The sequence below is a fragment of the Pongo abelii genome, chromosome 3 (genome assembly GCF_028885655.2).
Source record: "Pongo abelii isolate AG06213 chromosome 3, NHGRI_mPonAbe1-v2.0_pri, whole genome shotgun sequence".
NCBI lineage: Eukaryota > Metazoa > Chordata > Mammalia > Primates > Hominidae > Pongo > Pongo abelii.
In genome coordinates, this window is record NC_071988.2 from 433,778 (window position 1) to 461,502 (window position 27,725).

The 27,725-nt window shown below is 39.2% G+C and overlaps 1 protein-coding gene across 2 annotated transcripts; it reads right to left on the reverse strand.

The window, feature by feature from the left end:
• Window positions 1–1,836: 1,836 nt before the first annotated feature.
• Window positions 1,837–27,581, reverse strand: ZNF721 (zinc finger protein 721). Of its 2 annotated transcripts, XM_009239710.4 has the most exons (3): window positions 27,372–27,581; window positions 25,956–26,082; window positions 1,837–6,276 (listed from the first exon to the last, which is right to left on the reverse strand). In XM_009239710.4, exons 1-3 carry the CDS (start codon window positions 27,372–27,374, stop codon window positions 3,539–3,541), a joined length of 2,868 nt encoding a protein of 955 aa, XP_009237985.3. In that variant the 5' UTR covers window positions 27,375–27,581; the 3' UTR covers window positions 1,837–3,538. The 2 variants fall into 2 exon arrangements, with proteins under 2 accessions (XP_009237985.3, XP_024102264.3); XM_024246496.3 differs by lacking the exon at window positions 25,956–26,082 and having other exon boundaries at window positions 27,372–27,570.
• Between the last annotated feature and the right edge of the window lie 144 nt (window positions 27,582–27,725).

Sequence of the window (27,725 nt, forward strand, 5' to 3'; positions counted from 1 at the left end):
CAGGTTAGCCTTGGCGACAGAGCAAGATTCTGCCTCAAAAAAAAAAATTTCTAAGATACATTTTATTAAGAGATTTCAAAATTCTGATGAGTTTCTTCATATGGTGCTTACAATATGCAACCCACTTATATTAATGTTTTACCTATTCTAACTTATGTTTAACACACTTTTTGTTACAATCTCATACAATTTTTCCTTTACCAATACAGAGAAGCAATGCTGACTTAATCCTCTTACCTGTGGACAGTGAATTACTCTTATCTCAAGTGATCTGAATGTTGCATTGATAAATTATAAATAATCTCAAACAACCCAGTTAAAAACAATAATTTACCACATTAAAAATTCTAAACTTCTCATCTGAACCTTGGAAGTCCATGTGAAATTACACAGCATGAAGAGACCAGCAAGGAAACTGTAGCCATAACACAAAGGAAAAGACCACCTCTGAGGCATACTTAGCTGCGGATAAACACATGAAGACATCATAAAACTAAAGATAATTAGAAAATAAAAACAGAAATCATCTTTAAATTCAGACTGAGGCAGTTTCGCAGCCTGGAAACAGATGTCCTCTCCACATGCACAATTAATGACATTTCTTCACCATAGATATTTTCAATCTTTTACTTGGAGCTACGAACTAACTCTAGGAATACTTATGGCTAGTTATGGAGCATCTATTACACACCCAGCACTTTGTGTTTGTTCACTACAATTATTTATCAAACATCTCCAATGCTTATGTTCTCCCAGTACTTGCCTGAACAAATTGGCCCAATAAACTTATTTATATCAATTATAAAAAGTGAAAGGAACAATAACTAAAGAAAACAGCTTATATAAGGTTGTCCAATAAAATGTTCTAATTAAATAAAACATAAATACAGTGTGAAATTATATCTAAAAAGTATTTTTGGTGCACTAAATTTTATAAAAATGATACGTATAATTTCTGACAAGCTCACATACCTTATGAAGTGAAAACAAAAAAAATGAGAAAATTATAGCTAGAGCATGAGGACCACATAAAACCAGAATTGATGGGCATGGGGAGATTCTCAACAATGATCCATTAGACTGTACAGTAATTAAATGAAAAGAATAAAATATAGATTTGATTTCAAAATGTTTTAGGTTTCTAGACTTCTAGTAAATTACCTATCCACAGTATTAATAGAACCTTCTTTGTTCCAATATTGCTATTTTCTTTAGAAAATAGGTACGAACTCTCACGCAAACACAATTGCTTGCTCCGTAATTTCCTTGCACCCAAGGTTTATCTTTAGAGCACAAAATTTATATATTTAACTCCATGTAAATTAAAACTATAAGTCTGTATGTTTTTGCAGGAGGACATGCCACATGTTCAAAGATATATATATGAAACATTTTTGAAAAGTATTCAAGACTCAGGAATATATGAATATGTTTATTACAAACATAAAATGACCTGTAGTTAAAAATAAAGTGTGTAACTGGATTGTGTGTAATACAAACGATAAATGCTTGAGGTGATGAATAACTCATTTACTGTGGTGTGATTATTACATACTGTATGCCTGTATCAAAATAACCCATATATACCATAAATATATACACATAACTATGTACTCACAAAACCTTTTGAAAAATTTCAATAAGAATAAAAATGTAACATGCAAACAATATTCTTCAATTTATTTGCTGTTGAAAGCCACTGGAAAAAGACTAGAGATGTCATTCAGTTATATTACCAGATAGTACATTGTTACCATCTTTAATGTACACCCTTGAGTAAGGTGGAATAGGTGAAAGTTGGTGGCATAATAAAACACTTCATTCATGGCACAAAAATTTTAACACAATAACAATTTTTATTTCAAAAATTAAGTTCACACATTATCTTAAGAGAATTTTTAAATTTATTGCATTTTATTACATTTATTACATAAATGTACAGTTGGCAAAACAATTTACTACTAAAATTCAGATTCTCTCTCAGTATAACGCAAAGTATTACTCTGAACACCTACTTCAGGCATCACTCAGTAAGTCAACCACTAAAAGCCTCTCTGCTCAGATTTTCCTGATGCATCTTTCATATCTCTTCTCTTTCATGTAGAAGTGTATGAATAATGCCCACCTAATGCAAAGGAATTTCTCATATCTCTGATGTAGCAACAATTCATCACATGCTTTCACATAAATGAGAATGTTGAAACAGTATAATTTTAGAGTTGAATTATTTGCTTTTCAAAAAAATTTTTACTTTTTTCAAGTAAAAAAATAGACTTTGAATATATCTCTTCAAAAACCTACTTTTCAACTTATATACAAAGAAATTTTCTAACAGGTTCAACTTTTGTTATACTTAATACTCTGATTTATTTTAAAGTCTGAAGTGTTAGTTCCTTAGTTCTTTCTACTGTAAATCCTCTGATGTTTACATAGTCTTAATTTTAGCCTAAATATTTCTTCACATTTACTGCATCTACAAATTATATTCTAGTAAAAACTCTCTGGTGTTTCTTTTCTCTTTTTTTGAAACAGAGTTTCACTCTTGTTACCCAGGCTGGAGTGCAATGGCACAATCTCGGCTCAACGCAACCTCCACCTCCTGGGTTCAAGCCATTCTCCTGTCTCAGCCTCCTGAGTAGCTGGGATTACAGCCATGCACCACCATGTCCTGCTTATTTTTGTATTTTTAGTAGAGACAGGGTTTCTCCATATTGGTCAGGCTGTCCTCGAACTCCCGACCTCAGGTGATCCACCCTCCTTGGTCTCCCAAAGTGTTGGGATTACAGGTGTGAGCCAATGCGCCTGGCCTCTGGTTTCTTAACCTGCAGTTTCTGAACAGAGGTTTTTCCACATTTATTACATTTGTAGGATTTCTCTCCAATATAAATTCTCTGATGTTGAACAAAGTTTAAGCAACTGCTTCAGAGTTTTCCTCTAGTACAAAATGTATATAGTAAGTTCTGGGATACAAGTACAGGTACTAGAGCCCTCTTTATCTTTGTATTCTCTGTCTTAAGACTACTCTTCTTCACTTTAATGGCCTATATTTTCTAAAAGGTCTTTCAACAGAAATTACATTTATAATGCTTTTATTAACTATAAATTTCAAGTAGACATTGTATATTTTTATATTTGTACAAGTATTCTCACATATAAATACTATCATGTGCAAAAATACTAAGCATTGGTTACAAGTTTTGCCACATTTTTTGTATTTCCAGGTGTTTTCTTCAGTAGGAATTACATACACTAAGAAGTGACTAGAATTGGAAGTCTTTGCCACATTTTTAATTTTAATTTGGCTTCTCATCGATATAATTACTCTTATGTCTACAACAGATTGAGGTGTGGTTAAAAGCTTTCTCACATTTTTCACATTTGTAGAGTTTTTCTCCATTATGAATTATCTTATGATTACAAAGGATTGAGGAGCATTTAAAGACTGCGACATTCTTCACCTTCGTAAGACATTCCCCCAGTATGAGTTCTCTTATGTTTAAGAATGCTGAAGTATGACTTAAAGGCTGTGCCACATTCTTTACACTTGTATGGTTTTATCTCCAGTATGAATTTTCTTATGTGCACAAAGATTTGCAGACTGTCTAAAGGTTTTGCCACATTCTCCACATGTGTAGGGTTTCTCTCCAGTATGAATTTTCTTATGTGCATAAAGATTTGCAGACTGTCTAAAGGTTTTGCCACATTCTCCACATGTGTAGGGTTTCTCTCCAGTATGAATTCTCCTATGTACATAAAGGATTGCGGACTGTCTAAAGGCTTTGCCACATTCTTCACATGTGTAGGGTTTCTCTCCAGTATGAATTCTCCTATGTTTAGTAAGGGTTGTGGAACTAGTAAATGCTTTACCACATTCTAAACATTTAAACGGCTTCTCGCCTGTATGAATCCTCTTATGTTTAGCAAAACTTGAGGATGAGGTAATGACTTTGCCACATTCCTTACATTTGTAGGGTTTCTTTCCAGTATGAATTTTCTCATGTCTATTCAGGTGTGAGGACTGTTTAAACACTTTCCCACATTCTTTACATTTGTAGAGTTTATCTCCAGTATGAATTTTCTTATATTCATTCAGGTTTGTGGGCCATCCAAAGGTTCTGCCATGATCTTCACATTTATAGGGTTTCTCTCTGGTGTGAACTCTCCTATGTGTAGTAAGGTTTCTTGACCTACTAAAGGCTTTGCCACACACTTCACATTTGTAAGGTTTCTCTCCAGTATGAATTTTCTTGTGTTGATTCAGGGCTATGGACCATCCAAAGGCTTTGCCACACTCTTCACATTTGTAACTTTTCTCTCCAGTAAGAATTTTCTTGTGTTGACTCAGGTCTGTTGATGGGGCAAAGACTTTGCCACACTCTTCACATTTGTAAGGTTTCTCCCCAGTATAAATTTTCTTCTGTTGATTCAGGTCCGTGTACCATACAAAGTCTTTGCCACACTCCTCACATTTGTAAGGTTTCTCTCCAGTATGAATTTTCTTGTGTTGATTCAGGTCTGTGTACCGTCCAAAGGCTTTGCCACACTCTTCACATTTGTAAGGCTTCTCTCCAGTATGAATTCTCCTATGTACATAAAGGTTTGCGGACTGTCTAAAGGTTTTGCCACATTCTTCACATGTGTAGGGTTTCTCTCCAGTATGAATTCTCCTATGTACATAAAGGATTGCGGACTGTCTAAAGGCTTTGCCACATACTTCACATGTGTAGGGTTTCTCTCCAGTATGAATTCTCCTATGTTTAGTAAGGGTTGTGGAACTAGTAAACGCTTTACCACATTCTAAACATTCAAAGGGTTTCTCACCTGTATGAATCCTCTTATGTTTAGCAAAGCTTGAGGATGAGGTAATGACTTTGCCACATTGCTTACATTTGTAGGGTTTCTTTCCAGTATGAATTTTCTCATGTTTACTCAGGTGTAAGGAATGTATAAAGGCTTTCCCACATTCTTTACATTTGTAGGGTTTATCTCCAGTATGAATTTTCTTATATTCATTCAGGCTTGTGGACCATCCAAAAGCTCTGCCACGATCTTCACCTGTGTAGGGCTTCTCTCTGGTGTGAATTCTCTTATGTGCAGTAAGGTTTGTTGAACTATTAAAGGCTTTGCCACACTCTTCACATTTGTAAGGTTTCTCTCCAGTATGAATTTTCTTGTGTTGATTCAGGGCTGTGTATCGTCCAAAGGCTTTGCCACAGTCTTCGCATTTGTAAGGTTTCTCTCCAGTATGAATTCTCCTATGTACGTAAAGGTTTGTGGACTGTCTAAAGGTTTTGCCACATTCTCCACATGTGTAGGGTTTCTCTCCAGTATGAATTCTCCTATGTACATAAAGGTTTGCGGACTGTCTAAAGGCTTTGCCACATACTTCACATGTGTACGGTTTCTCTCCAGTATGAATTCTCCTATGTTTAGTAAGAGTTGTGGAAATATTAAAGGCTTTACCACATTCTAAACATTTAAAGGGTTTCTCGCCAGTATGAATCCTCTTATGTTTAGCAAAGCTTGAGGATGAGGAAATCACTTTGCCACATTCCTTACATTTGTAGGGTTTCTCTCCAGTATGAATTTTCTCATGTTTATTCAGGTGTGAGGAATGTATAAAGGCTTTCCCACATTCTTCACATTTGTAGGGTTTATCTCCAGTATGAATTTTCTTATATTCATTCAGGTTTGTGGACCATCCAAAGGCTCTGTCACCATCTTCACCTGTGTAGGGCTTCTCTCTGGTGTGAATTCTCTTATGTGCAGTAAGGTTTGTTGACCTATTAAAGGCTTTGCCACATTCTTCACATTTGTAAGGTTTCTCTCCAGTATGAATTTTCTTGTGTTGATTCAGGTCTGTGTACCATCCAAAGTCTTTGCCACATTCTTCACAAGTGTAGGGTTTCTCTTCAACATGAATTCCTTTATGTTGAGTTAGGTCTGAGAACTTCTGAAATGACTTGCCACATTTGTTACATTTAAAGTGTTTCTCTCCAGTATGTCTTGTCTTATCTTTGTTTGAATTTGCAAATTTACTAAAAACTTTGACACGTGCATTACATTGAAATATTTTGCTCTGAGTATTTGACAAGCATTGATTAATTCCATTATAAACTCCTTTCTGCACTTTACACACATTCATACTTTTACAGCCTTTCCTTAATTGTAAATTATCATGCCCACATTTCTCATATCTTCTCAGTATAAGTTTGTGGAATGAATCTTCTATGCCCTGCACTGGCCAATGGTCTTGGGTGAAATGAGAACACATAGCTGAAAGAAATAAAAATAACAAATTATCCCAGTTACTAGATTCATATGCATATACTTTACAAATCATAAAATTATACAAAGTACGCTAGTAAGATCGCATAACAAAATACAAGTCATAACTTCTTCACATATACATGTAACAAACATATAGTGATCAAAATGCCTTTGTGTGAAATCTATTTTATGAGTTAATTGTATGCAATCTCTCAGGTAAGCACAATGCCAAGAGACACATAGAACAGGACAGAATGTTAAATTTACCCACCAACAGCTCTTCCTCCTCAATATAGCACTATGCCATTAGAAGAAAACTCTCAACTCCTGTCTTTTTCCTTAAAAGAGAAGAAAAATACTGACACACATATCCTTACTTCTGGCTTTTGGGGTCTTTACAAAAACTGATTTCTGCCTCTAATAAAACAGTGCTGAAAGAAATGGTGATACTTTGGAAGAACAACTTGGGTATTCGAGGACAAAATATAAATATTTCAAAAGCAGACTGAAGTGTTAAATACAGGCAACAGGTACAGCAAGTGATTAGAGACTTTTTTTTGAGATGGAGTCTCACTCTGTCGCCCAGGCTGGAGTGCAGTGGCGGGATCTTGGCTCACTGCAAGCTCCACCTCCTGAGTTCATGCCATTCTCCTGCCTCAGCCTCCCCAATAGCTGGGACTACAGGCGCCCACCACCATGTCCACCTAATTTTTGTATTTTTAGTAGAGATGGGGTTTCACTGTGTTAGCCAGGATGGTCTCAATCTCCTGACCTCGTGATCCGCCTGCCTCAGCTGATTAGAGACTCTTAAGAGGAAACATGAAGAAACCCTTTTAACTAAAAAATAAACACAAAAATCCAGACAAGAGACATCCTTCCAACATGTATGACAGGTTCCTATAATCTCTATCAAAGACAACTGGCTTCAGACTACGTCATGACAAAGCAACATAATAAAGATTGTGACAAATAGCTTTTTGTTAATGTTCAAATAACAAGCAAATATTACAATGTATACAAAATATTAGAATACATTATAATAAATGATTTTAAAATTTTCAGAAAACCATAAGATGTACACATTTTTTAAATGTAATCTGAACAATGCTGAACCAGTTAACTGAAAACACATACAACTAAATGTAATCAGAAAAATCAGAACATCAATGAAAACATTAAAAACATAAAAAAATCATGGAGGTGAAAATATAAAATAATGACTCAGAAATTTTCAAAAGTTAAAAAAGATGTAATAAATGAAGCAGCTCAACAAACTTCAACTAGGATACACACACAGAGATTTATCGCAAGGCACATATATATATATATAAGCAAAGTCTGAAAAATCAAACACAAGAAGGGCATCTTAGGAACTACAAAATAAAAGTGAAGTGTCATTTATAAGTATGGTCTTATAAGATTACCAGTGAATCTGTCAACAAAACTATTTCACACCAGAAGGAATTGCAATATAATTAAGATGCTGGAGAAAAAAAAAAATTCTACATGGGAATAATATAACCTGCAAAACTGTCCTAAAAATGAAGAAAAAGTAAAGACCTTTCAAGATAAGCACATGCTGAAAAAGTATATTAGCACATCTGTCTTACCAAAAAAATGCTGAAGAAAGTGTCTTCCATGAAAATAACATAATGCAAGAAAACCAAACATAATCACACGAAAATATGTAACTTTCTGAAAAAGATATGCACGTACACAAAGTTCTGTACCACTATCATAATAGTGCGGAAAACATTTTAATTATTCTCTAAAATTTTAAAGTTAAAAGCATAAAAATGATCATAAACTGTTGATCATTATCTGGTAATAATATACAACATAAAAAATATGATTACTGACATCAATAACAAACTTGAGGACAGATGTAATGAGGAAGTTTTCTTTTTTTTTTTTTTTGAGACAGAGTCTCACTCTGTCACCCAGACTGGAGTGCAGTGGCACTATCTTGGCTCACTGCAACCTCTGCCTGCCCAGTTCAAGCAATTCTCCTGCCTCAGCCTCCTAAGTAGCTAGAACTACAGGTACACACCACCATGCTCTTATACTTTTTGTATTTTTAATACAGACGGGGTTTCACCATACTGGCCAGGCTGGTCTCGAACTCCTGACCTCGTTATCTGCCTGCCTCAGCCTCCAAAAGTGCTGGGATTACAGGTGTGAGCCACCACACCCAACCCCGAATTTTCTTTTTTTTCTTTTCTGTTTTTTTTTTTAGACGGAGTCTCACTCTGTTGCCAGGCTGGAGTGCAGCAGCGCAATCTTGGCTCACTGCAACCTCCCCTCCTGGGTTCAAGCAATTCTCCTGCCTCAGCCTCCCAAGTAGCTGGGACTACAGGCACGCCACCACGCCCAGCAAATTTTTGCATTTCTGGTGAAGACAGGGTTTCAACATGTTAACCAGGATGGTCTCAATCTCTTTTCGTAATCCACCTGCCTCAGCCTCCCAAATTGCTGGGATTACACACGTCAGTCACTGCGCCTGGCCGAGGAAGAATTTTTCAAATGCAACTCAAGTTTTTACCAGTTTAAAATATATTATTTTGCAGGGTACGGTGGCTCACACCTGTAATCCCAGCACTTTGGGAGGCCGAGGCGGGTGGATCACAAGGTCAGGAGATTGAGACCATCCTAACACGGATAAAGCCCGTTCTCTACTAAAAATACAAAAAAAATCTAGCCAGGTGTGGTGGCAGGCACCGTACTCCCAGCTACTGGGGAGGCTGAGGAAGGAGAATGGCATGAACCTGGGAGGCAGAGCTTGCCGTGAACTGAGATCGCACCACTGCACTCCATCCTGGGTGACTGAGCAATACTCCGTCTCAAAATAAATAAATAAATAAATTAAATAAAACAAAAAATAAAATATATTATTTTAAGAAATTTTATGTACTTCCCAAGATACCAGAAAAAAGTATCTCTATAGATACACCAAAAAATAAGAAGTAAAGGTGTATCAGTACAAAAATCAAAAAGACACTAAGGAAGAGAGAAAAAGAAAATAAGGGGCAAAAATGAAATAATCCAGTAAAACAATCAATAAAACGTGTAAGTCTATTTCAGCAAATTATTCAAATATTTATGAAGTTTCCATTCAAAATACAAGCACCAAATGAAGGGATTGATTGCAAAAATTAACATGATCCAGCTTGCTATTCTACAGGAGTCACTTGAGATGTAATGATTAAAAAAGACTGAAAAAGGAAAGAAGACATTTGATGCAAATAACCAAATTATATAACACAAAGTACATCTTAAGTCAAAACTGTCCTATTTCATAAAATATACTTTAACTAAAAGTTCATAAGGCCATTAAACAATAATAAAAACGTTCCTTTACTGGGAACTCATGACAAATGTGTGTATACATATGTTAATATGTCTGTTTGTGTGTGTCCCACATTGAGTTCCAAATATACAAAGCCAATACTGACAGAATTAAAGCAAGACAAAAAAAGCAATATAATTATACTAGGATATTTAAATACCCCAATTTCTATAAAGAATAATGAAACAAGATAAAATATTCATAAGGAAACAGGAGATTTGAAAGCAGTATTAAACAATTATGCCTAACAGAATTGTAAAGAACACTGCTCAACAACGAGAATACACACCTTCCTGAATAGCTCATACAATATTCTCCTTGATAAACTACATATTAGGGCACAAAAAAAGTCTTAACAGAAGTTTTTAAAATTCAAATTTTACAGATTTCTTTTAATGACCAAACTGGAATGAACGTAGAATAAAAGAAACTATAAACCCCGTCTCTACTAAAAATACAAAATATTAGCCAGGCATGGTGGCGGGTGACTGTACTCCCAGCTACTCGACAGGCTGAGGGAGGAGAATGGCGTGAATCCGGGAGGCGGAGCTTGCAGTAAGCTGAGATCGTGCCACTGCACTCCAGCCTGGGCAACAGAGCAGGACTCCGTATCCCAAAAAAAAAAAAAAAAAAAAAAAAATTACATACTTATAGAAATTAACACAAACTAAAGATTGAAATAATAAAGATATCTAGACTGCTCAATGTAATCTACAGATTAAATGCAATCCCTGTCAAATCTGTAATTAAATTACTGTAGTAATAGAAACAGCAACCCCATATTATATGGAATTAAGAAACAGTGAAGTACCCAACAATCTTCAAAAAGAGAAGCAATCTCAGAGGCTTCACAGCTCCTGATTTCAAAACACATACAAAGCTAAAGAATTAAAATAATTTGGGACAGATATAAAGCTGAACAGCTAGATCAATAAAATAAAATCTGGCAAAAATATAAACTCACACACGGTCACATGAAGAGTTTTAGACACTCATAATTATTGCAGCATTGTTACTGAAAGCAAATAAATGCAACACAGATTTCTCTCACCAAATTCATATATTTGAAATATTAAAATAATGAAATATTACTGTTTGTAAAAAGCAAAAATTAAACAAGTACAGTAAAGATAAACCTTGATGACATTAACACAAAATAAGTCACGAAGAGACAGAAACTGTATGAATCAACTTACATCAGATATCTAAAGCAGTTTGACTTTAAAATAAAAAGCAGAATTGTTTTTGTAAAGGGCCAGAAAATAGAAAAAGTAGGTAGTTGTTTAATGTGTACTGAGTGTTAGCTTTGCAAGATAAACATATTCTAAAGATAGAGTGCATAACAATGTTAATATGACTAAGCTGAATATTTAAAAATATTTAAATATGATTTTAAAATATTTAAAAATGTACAGTTTATGCATTTTTGAAAACAAAAATAATATCTAAAAGAGATAGAGGTATGACAGTTTTGGAAATTATCTTCAAATCACAAAAGTGTTTCTCCCACACACACAAAAATATAGATTTTCCAATAACATTTTTGTTATTGGAAAAAGACAATCTTTTCAATAAATGGTGCTAGGAAAATTATCTACAAGATAATAAAAAAAATAAAACTAGGCTCCTACCTCTTATGATATAAAAAAGTCAATCACAAGTAAAGATTTAAATGGGAAACCCAAATAAAGCTATTTGAAGTAAACATACAGGAATGCTTTACCACACAGTACAGAGCAAAGAATCTTAAGATCTCGAGCCGAGATCACAGCAGTACAGTCCAGCTTTGGCAACAGAGGGAGACTGAAAAAAGAAGGAAAGGGAGACCGAAGAGAGGGAGGGGGAGGGGGAGGGCAAGACCTCAAAAGCACAGGCAAAAGAAACAAAAATATGCAAATGGGATTACAACATAGTTAAAATGCTTTGCATAGCAAAGACAGCAGAGTGAAGAGATAATCTACAGAATGAAGGAAAATATTTGCAAAATATACATACGACAAAAGATAAATTTACAGAATATATAACAAACTTAACAAAAATAACACAATTTGAACATAGGCAAGAGACTGTAAGAGACATTTTTCAAAAGAAATACAAATAGCCAAAAAGTACACGCAAAGATGCTCAACATCACTAACTGTCAGAGAAATGCAAATCAAAACCACAAGATACCACTTCACTCCAATTAGAATGACTGTAATTAGAAAGACAAAAAATTATGTTAGAATGAATAGAAAAGGAAACACATACAGTCGGTAAAATTGTAAGTTAGTAGAGCCATTATAGAAAAAAATAAGTATCACAGGATAACATGTTTAAACCATCAACAAATGGTATTTTAACGCTGTCTCTTTGACTCCTCGCCTACACGATAAACTCTGGACAACCACACACACACAGAAAAATAATGGAAATTGCTGGATCACATGTTCTATTTTTAATTTTTTAATTAAATGGGATTGCTGGAACATATGTAAGTTCTATTTTCATTGTAGCTAAACAAAATCAGTATGTCAAAGAGAAATCTACACTCCCATGTTTATTACAGCACTGTTTACAATGGCCAAGATATGGAATCAATCCAAGTGTCCAAAACTTGAATGAATAAAGAAAATGTAGTATATATACACAGTAAAATACTATGCATCTACAATACAGAATACAATTTTGATATCTGCCACAACACAGATGAACCTGGAGGCCATTATGTTAAGTGAAATAAAACAGATACACTGAGACAAATACCACATGATCTTACACATATGTGAAATCTAATATAAACATTTATGATGAAGGCTTTACGCAACTAGTCTCGGCAATCAGTTTTTGAATATAACATCAAAGGCTCAGGAAAAAAAATATGGACATACGGTACCACATCACTGTATAAAAAATATCTCAAAAATATTCAAGGCAGGGCTTTAATTACATGCTTACACATCTATTTAAAATATCCCAAAAAAGCCGGGCGCAGTGGCTCATGGGCAGATCACAAGGTCAGGAGATCGAGACCATCCTGGCTAACACGGTGAAACCCCATCTCTACTAAAAATACAAAAAATTAGATGGGCATGGTGGCAAGTGCCTGTAGTCCCAGCTACTTGGGAGGCTGAGGAAGGAGAATGGCATGAACCTGGGAGGCAGAGCTTGCAGTGAGCCAAGATTGCACCACTGAACTCCAGCCTGGGTGACAGAGCGAGACTCCATCTCAACAAAAAAAAAAAAAAAAAAAAAAAAAAAAAAAAATCCCCAAAATATTCAAGGCAGGGCTTTTAAATACATGTTTATAAATGCATGTTCATTATTATTTACAAAAGACAATTCCTGGAAACACAAATGTCCCTTTAGAGATAAATATCAGATTTTTAAAATGTGACATATACATACAATATTTTATTTTAAAACAAAGATATTCTGACACATCTTTGTGGAGAAAAAGTTAAATATTACATTCGAAATCAATTGAACATGGACACAAACAATGGTCACCAAGTCCCAGAACAGGTTGTGTGAGACCCTTGACATCTTCAGCCAGCACTGTTTTGAAGAAATCTCTATTTCAATCTATTCCTATACGTTAGTTATTGAAAAAGAATAGACAATCACAAAAACAAGTTGACCATTTTGTGTTCCTTGAGCCCAGTTCACGCAATGCCCTAGTGATGGGACCTCATGCCAAACAACTCATTACAAAAACAGCTAGGGTCCCTAGCTGTTTCATGAGACCCCTCCTCGTCTGTGCACGGATGGTGGCCGACTCTGGAGCCCAGGCTGTTGCTTCCCAGTCTGGTGGTGAATCCTCCATAGTCTGGTGAATGTAAATATATATAGCCTTTTTCCCTTCTCCCCTTCCCATTGCAATTTGGTTATTACATCATTTGCTTATTCTTATTCTGCATTGCTATTTACGTGAAATAAAGGTTGTTTATCCTTAAAGGTATTGTGTGTGTGTCTTCTTCTCCCCTAACGCATTTCCTGCACAGAACATTTTGGGTGTCAGGAACAGGATCCAAAAGCGAAAACGTGCCATTTTTCAGCCACAAGGACTGAGTTGGGAGGTTGGGGGCTTCTCATATCCTGGGATGGGAACTCTCCCAGTTCTCTCCCTTGGCCATTGAGTGGTCCAAGGGAACTGGCCTTTTTGAAAATTGGGAATCTAAATTAGTGCATTTTGAACCGTTGGCTGTGTGAGGTGCTGCAGGGAATCCCAGTTGGTAAAGGGAATGCTGAGGTAATTTCCCGGCATGGATCGTGCTTGCTTACTGCTTGTAAGTTAATGTGTCAAGATAGGGACTGGCTGCCACATGAGAAATGTAAGCTGGAAAAAAAATGCTAATCTGACATCCTGACTGGCCCTGGCCAGGCCTGTGTCTTGACTGACCAGGCTCAAAGCTATCAGCCTATTGCTGAGAAAAGCAGCTGTCCAAATGGCCGGTCAGGGTAAAACTGAAGAACTAGTCGGCTGGGGCTTGGAGCAGGTAAAAACCCAGCTCCTATCTCAAGGATGGGAAATTAACCCTAGGAAAATTCAAGAACCTGCGAAAACTGTAAAATTCCTTGGCATCCTCTGAAATACACAGTAATAGTCCATTTTACAAAAGGCTGAGGCTAAAATACTAGAATTTGCAACCCCTACTACTAAAAAGGAGGCCCAGAAATTTATGGGCTTGTTTGGATTGTGGAGACATCATATGCCCCACATGGGTAACATTTTACAACCTCTGCATGCAGTCACTAGAAAACGCTATGACTTTCACTGGGGAGAGAAAAAGAGCGTGGCTTTTCAACAAGCTAAACAAGCGGTGCAACTGACCCGGGATCTATGGCCCATACGAAATAGGCCAGTAGAACTGCAAGTAGCTGTCCTAGATAAACATGCTAATTGGAGTCTTAGGCAGAAACAAGGTGGGAAGAGGGTACCTTTGGGGTTTTGGACCCAGAAACTGCCATAGGCTGGCAAAGCTTATACCCCTTCCACGAAGCAATTGTTAGCTTTTTATTGGGTTTTGCTGGAAACAGAGGATCTCTGCTTCAACCGTGAGGTCTTTATGAGGCCTGAAATTCCTATTATGACTTGGGTCATGCGTTTCCCCAATACTCACCAGATAGGGCACACTCAAGAAAGCAGCATTATAAAATGGAAATGGTATACACAAGATAGGGCTAAGCCAGGACCAAAGGGGATACTGCTTTTGCATAAGGATGTACAAAACTTGCCAGCTCAGAAAACCACTGAGCAAGCCCTTCACATAGGGTGGAAAACCTCCCCCATCCAATGAGACAAATCCTTTAAAAAACTAAGCCCAGAGGACCAGAAACATGCCTGGTTTACTAATGGACCACCAAATACATTGGCGGCACTTGACACTAGAAGGCCGTGGCTTACAATCCTGTTAGAAAACATAAGCCTTTCTCATGAAGGAAAAGGTGGAAGCAGCTAGCTGGTTGAACCAGTAACGGTCCTCTGAGCTATTTAGGAGGAGGCCAGAGGGATTTGTCAGTTGTATACCAACTCTTGGTCAGTAGCAGATGGTCTTACTACCTGGTTGCACCAATGGCAACGAAACAAATGGTTAATTGGGAATAAAGAGGTTTGGGGAAAAAAATACTGGGAAGATACCTGAATCCTGGCACACACCACCATTATTACTGTTCTCCATGTTGATGCTCATGCGTCTCTGTTTTCTCTTGACAGACTATTTAATCAGCTGACATATCAACAGGCCAAAATTTCCACCACAACTGCAAACTTGAATGTGAATGAATGGATTACAACATGTTCAAGCCTTGTAATGAGAGGCATTATAATGGAATAACCTATCTACTAATGGTCAGCACCTGTGTCTTTGTGTCTGAGGCCAGGGATAAATTCATCAACTGGGTAGCCACCACTATAGAAGAAGCCAACCACAATCAATGTCGGCTATGTGTCGAGTTGCCAGAGGCCGCCAGGAATGAGCTACCTTGAAGAATCGTCCCTGACAACATTTCTGAATGGCTGTGTCACTACCAATGGGGCCACAACACCACCACTTGCAATCCAACCTGGACTTCCTATGACCAAACCAAGCAATCTATTTATGCCCATGTCAGGTGAAAGGTGAACTCCACCCTCAGCGTGCATCAGAAGCCTTGGTATCCTGCCCAATATGCCTGGAACGGTATATATTGGGAACCTGCTGTGCTGGTGGCCGGATTCCATATAGCCCCCCCGCCACTTTGTCTGGAGGCCTTAAATGGCTCCTCTAATGTTACTCTGGGTTTCTCCCACCAGACAATTGTCAACACATACTCCAAATCAACAACATTGTCCCTAATGAAACACAATCTCTTTCCTACTTTAATAACACACTAGTACACTATGATTACAGTAACTATATTGCAGTCCCCTGGGGGGCCCTCTGGATATGTGGATCCTACGGGTGGTGATACCTGCCCCTGCAATGGACAGAGAGATACACTTGGGGGTGGCCATTAATTCCATCCACCATACAAATGCTCTGGACTCCCTGGTGGTGACAGCCTACTACAGTATCCTCCCCTGCTGCTGGTACAATCCTGCTTCAGCAGCAAATTAAAATATTAAGCTTACATGTAGACAAAGCTCTTAATGATAGTGGCATTGGACTTATGTTGTTGTCAGAGGAATTTGCTCAGCTATGTACTGTTGTGTTGCAAAACTGAACGGCATTAGATATGCTTACCGCAGCCCAAGGAGGGGTTTGAGACTTACTGCATACTGAATGTTGTGTGTATATCCCTGACAATTCTCACAATCACTCTCCTGGCAAAGCCATGGTGGGTGTGGTTTTTATTAACTCTGCTTTTAGTTCTCCTGTGCTTACCTGTATCTGTAATCTATGTCAACTATGCCTTCCCCATGTATCTGTAAGGGTATTTTCCTACAATTGAGTATCAAACTGAGGCCAAATGTGGAGGAAAAGTTAAATATTAAATTTGAACCAAATTGAACATGGACACAAACAATGGTCACCAAATCCCGGAACGGGCTGTGTGAGCCCCTTGACACGTTCATCCAGTGCCGTTTTGGAGAAATCTCTATTTCAATCTATTCCTATATGTTAGTTATTGAAAAACAATAGACAACTGCAAAAACAAGTTGATCTTTTTGTGTTCCTTGAGCTCAGGTGCAAAAGCCCCTCGTGACTGGGCCTCATGCCAAACAACTCATTACAAAAAGAGCTAGGGTCCCAGACCGTGCCAAAGCCTCATGAGACCTCTCTTCATCTGTGCACGGATGAATGGTGGACTCTAGAGCCCAGGCTGTTTTGCTTCCCGGTCTGGTGGTGAATCCTCCATAGTCTGGTGAATGTAAATATATGTATCTCTTTTCCCTTCTCCTCTTCCCACTGCAATCTGCTTATTATATCATTTGCTTATATACCTACATTGCCATTTACATGGGATAAAGGTTGTTTACCCTTAAAGATATTGCGTGTGTCTTTCCTTCTCCCTTCACCCCACAGCACAGAACAATCTTACAAAAACAAAAGCCTGAGGCCAGTTGTCCTGGCTCACACCTGTAATCCTAGCACTTTGGGAGGACGAGGCGGGCAGATCACCTGAGGTCAAGAGATCGAGACCATCCTGGCCAACATGGTGAAACCCTGTCTCTACTAAAAATACAAAAATTAGCTGGGCGTGGTGGTGCACACCTGTAGTCCCAGCTACTTGGGAGGCTGAGGCAGGAGAATCATTTGACTCTGGGAGGCAGAGGATGCAGTAAGCCGAGATCGTGCCACTGCACTCTAGCCTGGCAACAGAGCAAGACTCTATCTCAAAACAACCAACCAACCAACCAAGCAAAAACAAAGCCTAAGAACATTATGTGAAGATACTAAAAAAAAAAAAAAAATTACACCAATGACAATATAAAAATCAGTCAAAATTACAGAAACAGTAAGTAAAATGGTGTTCTTCAGGAGCTTAAGAAAAAGAAAAACATGGCAGTTTATAGTTCATAGAGTATTAAACTTTACTTTTGTAAGGTAAAATGCAGAGATCCATTCAAAATAATGTAAATGTACTTAACTCCACTAGACTGTACACTTGAAAACCTTTAGGCAATTTTATATTTTTCCTCACAACTAAATATTTACATCTACCTAAAAAGGTTCCATTTTTCAAAAATCACCTTCAAATAACAAAAGTGTTTCTCTCACAAAATAACATAAACAATAAATAGGTGGTAATATTCCACTGTTTCTTTGACTACTCACCTACAAAAGAAAACAGTGATGACCACCAAAAAAAATTTTATTGATTGATTGATTGATTGAGATGGAGTCTCACTCTGTCACCCAGGCTGGAGTGCAGTGGCACGATCTCAGCTCACTGCAACCTCCACCTCCCAGGTTCAAGTGATTCTCCTGCCTCAGCCTCCTGAGTATCTGGGATTACAGGCATGTGCCACCATGCCTGGCTAATTTTCTATTTTCAGTAGAGACGGGGTTTCTCCATGTTGGTCAGGTTGGTCTTGAACTCCTGACCTCAGGTGACCCGCCCGCCTCGGCCTCCCAAAGTGCTGGGATAACAGGTGCAAGCCACCACGCCCGGCCCATCAAAAAAATAATTTATAAACCAGGTAAGGGCAATATTTATAAAGGCAAACACCACATAGATAACTTTTATAGGCAATAGAAATGTCTGAATTACACATATATTTTAAATTGCTTCGAGTAAAACCCAGTGATTTTTATTTGAATTAAACACCACATGGTCATAAAAGGTACAGAGTTGAAAATTACCATACAAATATGAAAATTAAAAACAAAAATAGGCCAGGCGCGGTGGCCCATGCCTGTAATCCCAACACTTTCGGAGGCCAAGGTGGGCGGATCATGAGGTCAAGAGATCAAGACCATTCTGGCTAACATGGTGAAACCCTGTCTCTACCAGAAATACAAAAATTAGCTGGGCGTGGTAGCGCACACCTGTAGTCCCAGCTACTCGGGAGCCTGAGGCAGAAGAATCACTTGAACCCGGGAGGGGGAGGCTGCAGTGAGCCAAGACTGTGCCACTGCACTCCTGCCTAGCAACAGAGCGAGACTCCATAATTAATAAATTAACAAATTAATAAATAAATGATGAAGGAGAACCTACATGAAAAAACACTCCCCAGTAAAACAGAGTTGAAAGTAAGAATAAAAAATTCTGATCTATAAAACACTGAATATAATATAGATGTATCACAAAAACAATCCTTTAAATAACTACAGTTTTCAACTCTGACTATGTACTTACGAAGATGTGGCATTTTGAATCCTTACATGCAATGAAAATGCATCTCAATTAAAAAATGCTCTAATAAGAATGAAGCATTTCAATACATTTATTTATTACACAATGAGTAAATGTGAGCATTTTATTTCAGAAATTTTGAATTTGAAATCAGATAAATTTGACATAGAATATATCAGAAACTGAAAACACAGTAAGATGGCAGGAGGTTCTCTACCCACAACTTCTACAGTTATAAAAAAGCAGCAGTTATGTTCTGAAAAAAGGAACTTTATGGGAGCTTTGGAATCCATGTCAAAGGTTGTGAACCCAAGACTGAGGAGGGCTGTATTGAAAAGACATGCCCTTGCTTGAGTGGCATGCTTGCCCATCACAGTCCCAGCTACAGAATAAAATATGTCCAATTTTCATTGTAGACTTAGCTGTAGACCATTTGGTTTTGTTCCTGCCACTAGCACCATCTGCGAAGACATCTAGGAGAATTTCTAATATTCTATGCCTCAGGTGAAAGGCCTTTAGAAGTTGGTTCTGTGATCTCTGAATTAGCCCAAAATCCACCCTTTGCACATATCAGTCATGGTGTGGAAGAAATCCTGCCCAGACACCCACAGAAAGAAACATCCATCTGTGCCCCTGGATGTAGGCTTGCCAATATTTATTTGATGGTGGATCTTGACGTGGCACTACAACCTGGTTCCAAGTCCATGCAACCAAAGTCCAGAAGAATTTTTTCCTAACCTGGGACCTGCCAAAAAACACACCTGTATGTGCCCCTGTAGGCATGCTGACTTTATTCCCACTGTGAATCGTGAAGAAGTCCTATAACCAAGCTCTGGTCTCTGTCACCTAGAGTCTGAAAGAAGTCCTGCCAACCCAGAAATATGGAGGGAGAAATGCCATGAACCCAAAAACAGACCTGAAGACTTTGGCCTCAGCTGTGTATCCTGAAGCAGCCCTATGAATCAGTTCCACACCCTCTCAGCTGTGATCAAGGATCAGTACTGCTCATCTAGGAACCTGTCCAATGACTAGGTTAGAGCATTTCCAAACACCTCGCAAGAGCGACACAGCAGGAGCCATACCTGCTCACATTGATTTTATCAGCACCTTAATCTGCAGATATAACTGGAGGCTTTTTTCCTCAGTGCCAGTCACATTGACCAACATCTTGAAGAAAGTTCTGTCTTCTCAGAAAATAGAGTCCACAAGTGTCTGATGCCCAGATAACAGGTCTGCCAAGCATGAATTTCACTGCAGACCCAGTAGTACTCATGTGACCTGGATCCGAAACACTTTATTACAATCTCAGTGGAAATCTCATCAGCCCAGAAATCCAACAGGAGAAGATATTTACCTCCCCAAACTAGTCTATAATGGCTGAAAGAGGTATTTACTCCTTCGGATGCAAGGATATCAAAACAAGGCTTCATGAATTATGAAGGATCAGGCAAACACACCACCACTAAAGGAAACTAAAAATGCTCCAGGAACTACTAACAATAAAACACAGATCTAAGCCAGGCGTGGTGGCTCACGCCTGTAATCCCAGCACTTTGGAGGCCAAGGCAGGCATATCACCCAAGGTCAGGAGTTCGAGACCAGCCTGGCCAACATGGCAAAACCCCATCTCTACTAAAAATACAAAAATTAGCAGGGCATGGTGGCATGTGCCTGTAGTTCCAGCCACCCAGGAGGCTGAGGCAGGAAAATCGCTGGAACCCAGGGGGCAGATGCTGCAGTGAGCTGAGATTGCGCCACTGCACTCCAGCCTGGGTGACAGAGCAAGACTCCGTCTAAAGAAAAAAACAAAAAACAAAAAACAAAAAAACAACAGATCTAAAAAATGGCTAACAGAAAATGTTCAGGGCAGCCAGAGAGAAAGGTCAGGTTACCCACAAAGGGAAGCCCATCAGACTAACAGCAGATCTCTGCAGAAACCCTACAAGCCAGAAGAAAGTGGGGGCCAATATTCAACATTCTTAAAGAAAATAATTTTCAACCCAGAATTTCATATCCAGCCAAATTAAGCTTCATAAGCGAAGGAAAAATAAAATCCTTTACAAACAAGCAAATGCTGAGAGATTTTGTCACCACCAGGCCTGCCTTAGGAGAGCTCTTGAAGAATGGACATACGAAAAAGAAAAACCGGTACCACCCACTGCAAAAACATACCAAATTGTAAAGACCATCAACACTATGAAGAAACTGCACCAACTAATGGGCAAAATAACCAGCTAGCATAATGACAGCATGAAATTTACATATAACAATATTAATCTTAAATGTAAAAGGGCTAAATGCCCCAATTAAAAGACACAGACTGGAAAATTAGATAAAGAGTCAAGACCCATCAGTGTGCTATATGGAGGAGACCCATCTCACGTGCAAAGACAAACATAGGCTCAAAATAAAGGGATAGAGGAATATTTACCAAGCAAATGGAAAGCAAAAAAAAAAGCAGCAGTTGCAATCCTAGTCTCTGATAAAACAGACTTTAAACCAACAAAGATAAAAAACAGAAGGGGTCAGGCGCAGTGGCTCACACCTGTAACTCCCAGCACTTTGAGAGGCCGAGGTGGACAGATCATGAGGTCAGGAGATTAAGACCATCCGTGGCTAACACGGTGAAACCCCATCTCTACTAAAAATACAAAAAATTAGCCTGGCACGGTGACGGGCACCTGTAGTCCCAGCTACTCAGGAGGCTGAGGCAGGAGAATGGCATGAACCCGGGAGGCGGAGCTTGCAGTGAGCTGAGATAGCGCCACTGCACTCCAGCCTGGGTGACAAGAGTGAGACTCCGACTCAAAAAAAAAAAAAAAAAAAAAAAAAAAAAATTAGCTTGGCGTGGTGGAACGCACCTGTAGTCCCAGCTACTTGGGAGGCTGAGGCAGGAGAATCGCTTGAACCCAGGAGGCGGAGGTTGCAGTGAGCCAAGTTCATGGCACTGCACTCCATCCAGCCTGGGCGACACAACCAGACTCCATCACAAAAAAAACAAAAAAAACTGTTCCCAGGTAGTCAGTAAAGGCCAAACCCATTTATACACCTGGTATCTGGGCCATCATATGCAGACAAACTTCAAAACCCAATCCTACTGCCTGCCATACAGATTAATGTCCTCAAGGAAATCTAAACTTTCCAGGGCCCAGAAAGAATCTATGGGTAACACAACCCTCAAAGGCAGGCCCCACAGCACACCCAGCAGCACCCTTGTGACTCAGCTACAACCCTTCTTCTCTGTAACCCCAGAGGTAATCTCATCAGCCTGGGGACCCAACAAAAGGAGATGTTTACCTGCCAAAAAACAGATTATACAAACTGTAATCATTGTTAAATCCTTAAAATATACAGACACAGGGCTGCTTCAGGGACCACAGCTGAAGCCAAGATCTGTGCAAGCAGCCTCCAGGACCACAGCTTCTATCTTAACATATTACCAATAGGAAAGGAAAAGGAGAACAAAACTCTCCTGCATGCAAAAGAAGAAAAAATGTTACTGTTTGTAGATAATATGATCATGCACATATATAAAACCCTAGAGTAGAATAACAAAAACTGAACTCATAAAGGCATTCATTAAGGTATCAGGATACACAATCAACATGTAAATACTTGCGGGTTGTTTTTTTGTGTGTTTTTGAGACAGGGTCTCACTCTGAGGCCCAGGCTTATCTCAAACTCCTGTGCTCAAGTGATCCACAAGCCTTGGCCTCTGAAAGTGCTGGGATTACAAAAATGAACCACTACACCTGCCCCAACATACAAATATTTGTTTCATTTCCACAAAGTAACAACAAAATTTCCAAAAAAAAAGAAAAAAATTCAATTTACAATACTATAAAAATAAAAAATTAATTCAAAATAAATTTAACAAAGAAATAAAAAATCTAGTGTATAACAATAAATGTATACACTAAATACAATAATGACAGAAACTGAAGCAGATACAAACACATATTTCATTAGGATCACTAATATTGTCAAAGTATATTATCGAAAGTGATTTGTAGATTCAAATGCGATCCCTATCAAAATTTTAGTGTCATTTTTCACAGTAATAGAAAACACAATTGTAAAATGTAAGTGTAACCTTAAACAACTTTAAATAACCTGAGCCATCATAAGAAGGAACAAAGCTAGGGGCATCACACTTCTTAATTTTAAACTTTATGTAAAGGTTGTAGTAAGCAAAAGAGTATGGCATGTGCATAAATACACATACAAAAACCAATGAACAGAATAGAGAGCCCAGAAACAAATCCATACATACAAGGTCAACGAATTTTGGCAAGGGGATCATGAATATACAATTCAGAAATAATAGTCTTGTCAATACATGGTGCTAGTAAAACTGGAGAGCCACAAGCAAAAGAATAAAAGTAGATCTTTTTTTTTTTTTTTTTGAGACGGAGTCTCGCTCTGTTGCCCAGGCTGGAGTGCAGTGGCGCCATCTCAGCTCACTGGAAGCTCCCGCCTCCCGGGTTCACGCCATTCTCCTGCCTCAGCCTCCCGAGTAGCTGGGACTACAGGTGTCCGTCACCATGCCCAGCTAATTTTTTGTATTTTTAGTAGAGATGGGGTTTCACCATGTTAGCCAGGATGGTCTTGATCTCCCGACCTCGTGAACCACCCGCCTCGGCCTCCCAAAGTGCTGGGATTACAGGCATGAGCCACTGCACCCAGCAAAAGTAGATCATTTTCTTATACCATACCCCAAAATTAACTCAAAATGAAACACTTACATGTAAGACAAAAAACCTTAGAACTCCTGAAGAAAACATATGGAAAAACCTTGATACTCGTCTTGGCAATAATTTTTTGATATGCCATCAAAAGCAAAGCAACAACAAAAAATACAAATAAGTGGGACTGTATCAAAGTAAACTGCTTCTTCACAGCAAAGGAAAAGAAAACAAAATTTCTAAAAACTCTACAGGATAGAAATATTTGCAAGCAATATATCTGATAACAAGTTAATTGTGGGAGAACAAGGCGGGAGACCCACTTGAGGTCAGGAGATCCAGACCAGCCTGACCAACATAGAGAAACCCCATCTCTACTAAAAATACAAAATTAGCCAAGTGTGGTGGCGCATGCCTGTAATTCCCAGCTACTCGGGAGGCTGAGGCAGAAGAATCGCTTGAACCCGGGAGGCGGAGATTGCAGTGAGCCAAGATCGTGCTACTGCACTCCAGCCTGGGCAACAAGAGCAAAACTCTGTCTCAAAAACTAAAAGGCGCAGCAGCTCACACCTGTAATTCCAGCAATTTGGGAGGCCAAGGTGGGTGTATCACGAGGTCAAGAGATCGAGACCATCCTGGCCAACATGGTGAAACCCCATCTCTACCAAAAAATACAAAACTTAGCTGGGTGTAGTGGTGTGCACCAGGAATCTCAGCTACTCAGGAGGCTGAGGCAGGAGAATTGCTTGAACCCAGGAGGCGGAGTTAGCAGTGAGCTGAAATCGTGCCACTGCACTCCAGCCTGGTGACAGATGAAGACTCCGTCTCAAAAAAAAAAAAAGAAGTTAATATCCACATCCAAAATGTTTAAGAAACTTCTGCAATTCAAAGCAAAACAATAATAATGATGATAACCCATTCAAAAATGGGCAAAAGGTTAGATTTTTTTTCCCAAAGACATACATACAAGGTATATGCTGTATGCTGTTGTGAGATGTAAATTGATAAAATCATCATAAAAACCAGTAAAAAATAAAAATGGACATATCATGTAATCCAGCAATAAATATCACTTCTGGTCATACTACCAAAGGAAATTAAATTAACACCTTGAAGAAATATCTTCAGCCCCATGTTCATTGTAGTATATTTACAATAGCCAAAATATGGAGTGTATATATACACAGTAGAATATTATTCAGCCACAAGAGAAAAGAAAATCTAGCCACTTACAACATGGATAGACCTGGAGGACATGATGTTAAATGAAATTAGCCAAACACAGACAGACAAAGAAACTGCTTCTTCTTACATAGATGGGTAAATCTAAAAATGTAAACTCATAAAAGCAGAAAGAATGGCAACTGTTAGTGCCTAAGGGTAGGAATATGAGGAGATGTTCAAAGAGTACAAATTTTTAGTTATAAGTTGAATAAGGAGAAACCTAATGTACATCAGCATTAGATTAGCAAAAGAGTATTCCATTTATAATTAATAATACTGTAATGTATGCTTGCAATTTGCTAGGACACTAGGCCTTAAGTATTCTTATTACCAAAAAAAAATCGTTATCTATATGAGGTAATAGATATGTTGATCAACTTGATTATATTTTATTTTACAATAAAATATATGCATGTTACAAAATATATGCATATCAAATCATTACATTGTACACATTAAATATAGTTAGACAATTTTTATTTAACAGAAAAATCCGTATCACACAAACACAGATGTAGAGTAAGTCCTCACTTAATGTCCAAAACGGGTTCTTGAAAACTGCAACTTTAAATGAAGCAATGTTGCCATATACCAAACATAACTCTTGTTTGTATCAACTAAACTTTGCTAAAATTATTTTCTTTTTTTTTGTTTTTTGGTTTGAGACGGAGTTTTGCTCTTGTTGCCCAGATAGGAGTTCAATGGTACAATCTCGGCTCACTGCAACCTCTGCCTCCCAGGTTCAAGTGATTCTCTGCCTAAGCCTCCCGAGTAGCTGGATTACAGACGCCTGCCACCATGACCCGCTAGTTTTTTGTATTTTTAGTGGAGACGGGGTTTTGCCATGTTGGCCAGGCTGGTCTCAAACTCCTGACCTCCTGATCTGCCCACCTCAGCCTCCCAAAGTGCTGGGATTACAGGCGTGAGCCACCGCGCCCAGCCCGAAAATTCATTTTCCTAAATGATATGTTGCTTCACTTACAGTTTCTGAGAATCTATCAACAACGTTAAGAATTTACTATACGCATATATAACTTATATAGATGTGTGTGTGTGTGAGAGACACACATTTTTATATAGATACAGATATATCTCAAAAGATATTCTACAAAAATAGAAAATAAAACTCAGAGGGAGTATTAGGAATTATGCATTAAAGTTATCCTCACCCAGGGAGACCAGGTTTCTGTAGTTCTCCAACATCACATCTCTATACAAATTCTGCTGGGCAGGGTCCAGGCATTTCCACTCTTCTGGAGAGAATTCTATGGCCACATCCCTGAATGTTAAGGGTTCCTGAAAATACATACGTATCAAGTGACAGAGTTCTTAATTTGACTACAGGTGAAATGTGTTAAGAGAACTAGTTCTGACATGTGACTGACTGTGATTATCTGATAAAACAACTTTCAATACAGTAATGTTCTCTAAAGTATTCTATAGCTCTGCGGAAAAAAGAAGGTATTCCAACAGTTTCTGTTCCTGCAATAAAAATAATGGGCTAGTGACCTGCCCCTACCAAAACCAAGCAGAGTAGGCCCTGTGACCTCCTGGAACAAAGGGTGAACTCACCTCTCATAAAAATATCTGGAAGTCTCATGCTTAACCTTGGCCTTGCTATAATATGCGAGGAACTTAATTTAAAAAACAGAAATGTTTCCACCCAAAACAACAGACAGGATCTGTGGGGAGGGCACAGGTAATGATTTCACTTCAAATTGTCCATGTGATCCTATGGGAAGACTGGGCTGAGAGTCACTTAGCTAAGCACTGTCTCTCAAGCTTCAATGTGCATATACATTATTTGATGTTAAAGGCCTCACTGTACCAAAATTTTGCAGGTTTTAAAAGAGTCCATGAGTTAGCGTCTTTTATCAAGTCTCCTGTTAATGCTGATGTTCCTCCACCTGGACCCATTATAGTACAACTCGGCTAGACAAAGCAGGCACAGCACACGGAGTCCCTTACCCCAACACAAATGCTTTTCATCCCAAGACAAGACCACCAATCACCATCCTGATGCCACTCAGGAACAGCCAGGCGGAGGAGGCGCACAGGGCAAGGGGACTGGTGGGAAAGTTGGGGCGGGCTGGTGATTCGCTTCACTTCCTCCCACACCTCACAAAAGTCTTTTTCTCAAGACCCGCTGGCAGCCCCCAAGCCACGAGCCACAGCCGGCGCCGTCCCATTAATGAGTCCCCGTTTGCTCACATGAACTCTATGTTTTGATGGGGCCTCGATCTCATTCCGTAAAGTAAGGACAGGACCCCTGGACCACAGCTCCTCCCACGCGGTGCCTGCGCACGCCGCGCCCGGCGTCTTCCCGATGAGCTCCTCCTCACCCCACAGCCCGAGGAAGGCGCGGGGCTGCGGCGCAGAGCTGCACAAGGAGGGCTGCAGGCTGGGCCAGAGCAGCCGTGAGGAGACCGACAGGAGCCCAGGTCCCTCACCGGAGGGGGCTGAAGACCGAGGGCGGAGCGGCTGCAGCGGGGACTCCGTTGGCAGACTCCGTCCCGCCGCCGCCATTTGCCGCGGGTTCTGATGAGGCCTCCCCAGCCTTGGGACGCCCTGCCCCGCACACTCACCATTTCTCAGCTTCAAGGGTGTGGCGAAGTCTTAGCTACGAATCATCCAATACCCGCAGGTCACAGAGCGATGGAAGCCGAAGCTCTGGCAACATCACCGAGGCCTCCCTGAGGGGTGGAAGCAGGGCAGTGAGGCCCTAACGGAGCTCAGCCTGAAGCGAGTGGCCAAGGCTGCCGAAGATCCCGGATGCCGCCCCCTGCTCTCTGACTGCGCGCCTGATTGGGCAGTTCTCAGTCGAGCGCTCTGATTGGATATGGGTCCAGGCTTCACGCCCTCATGCTTTGAATGACAGAAATTCTAACCATACAATGCACTGAATGAGGCAAGAGTGACAGACTAATACCTCCAGGCAC

What these genes read in the sequence shown, in the direction of transcription:
- ZNF721 (XM_009239710.4), bottom strand. An exon ending in CAGAAACCTGGTCTCCCTGG is followed by an intron (nt 6,277 to 25,955) that starts GTGAGGATAACT and finishes TATTTCTTTCAG; the next exon opens with CTATGTGTTCTCATTTCACC.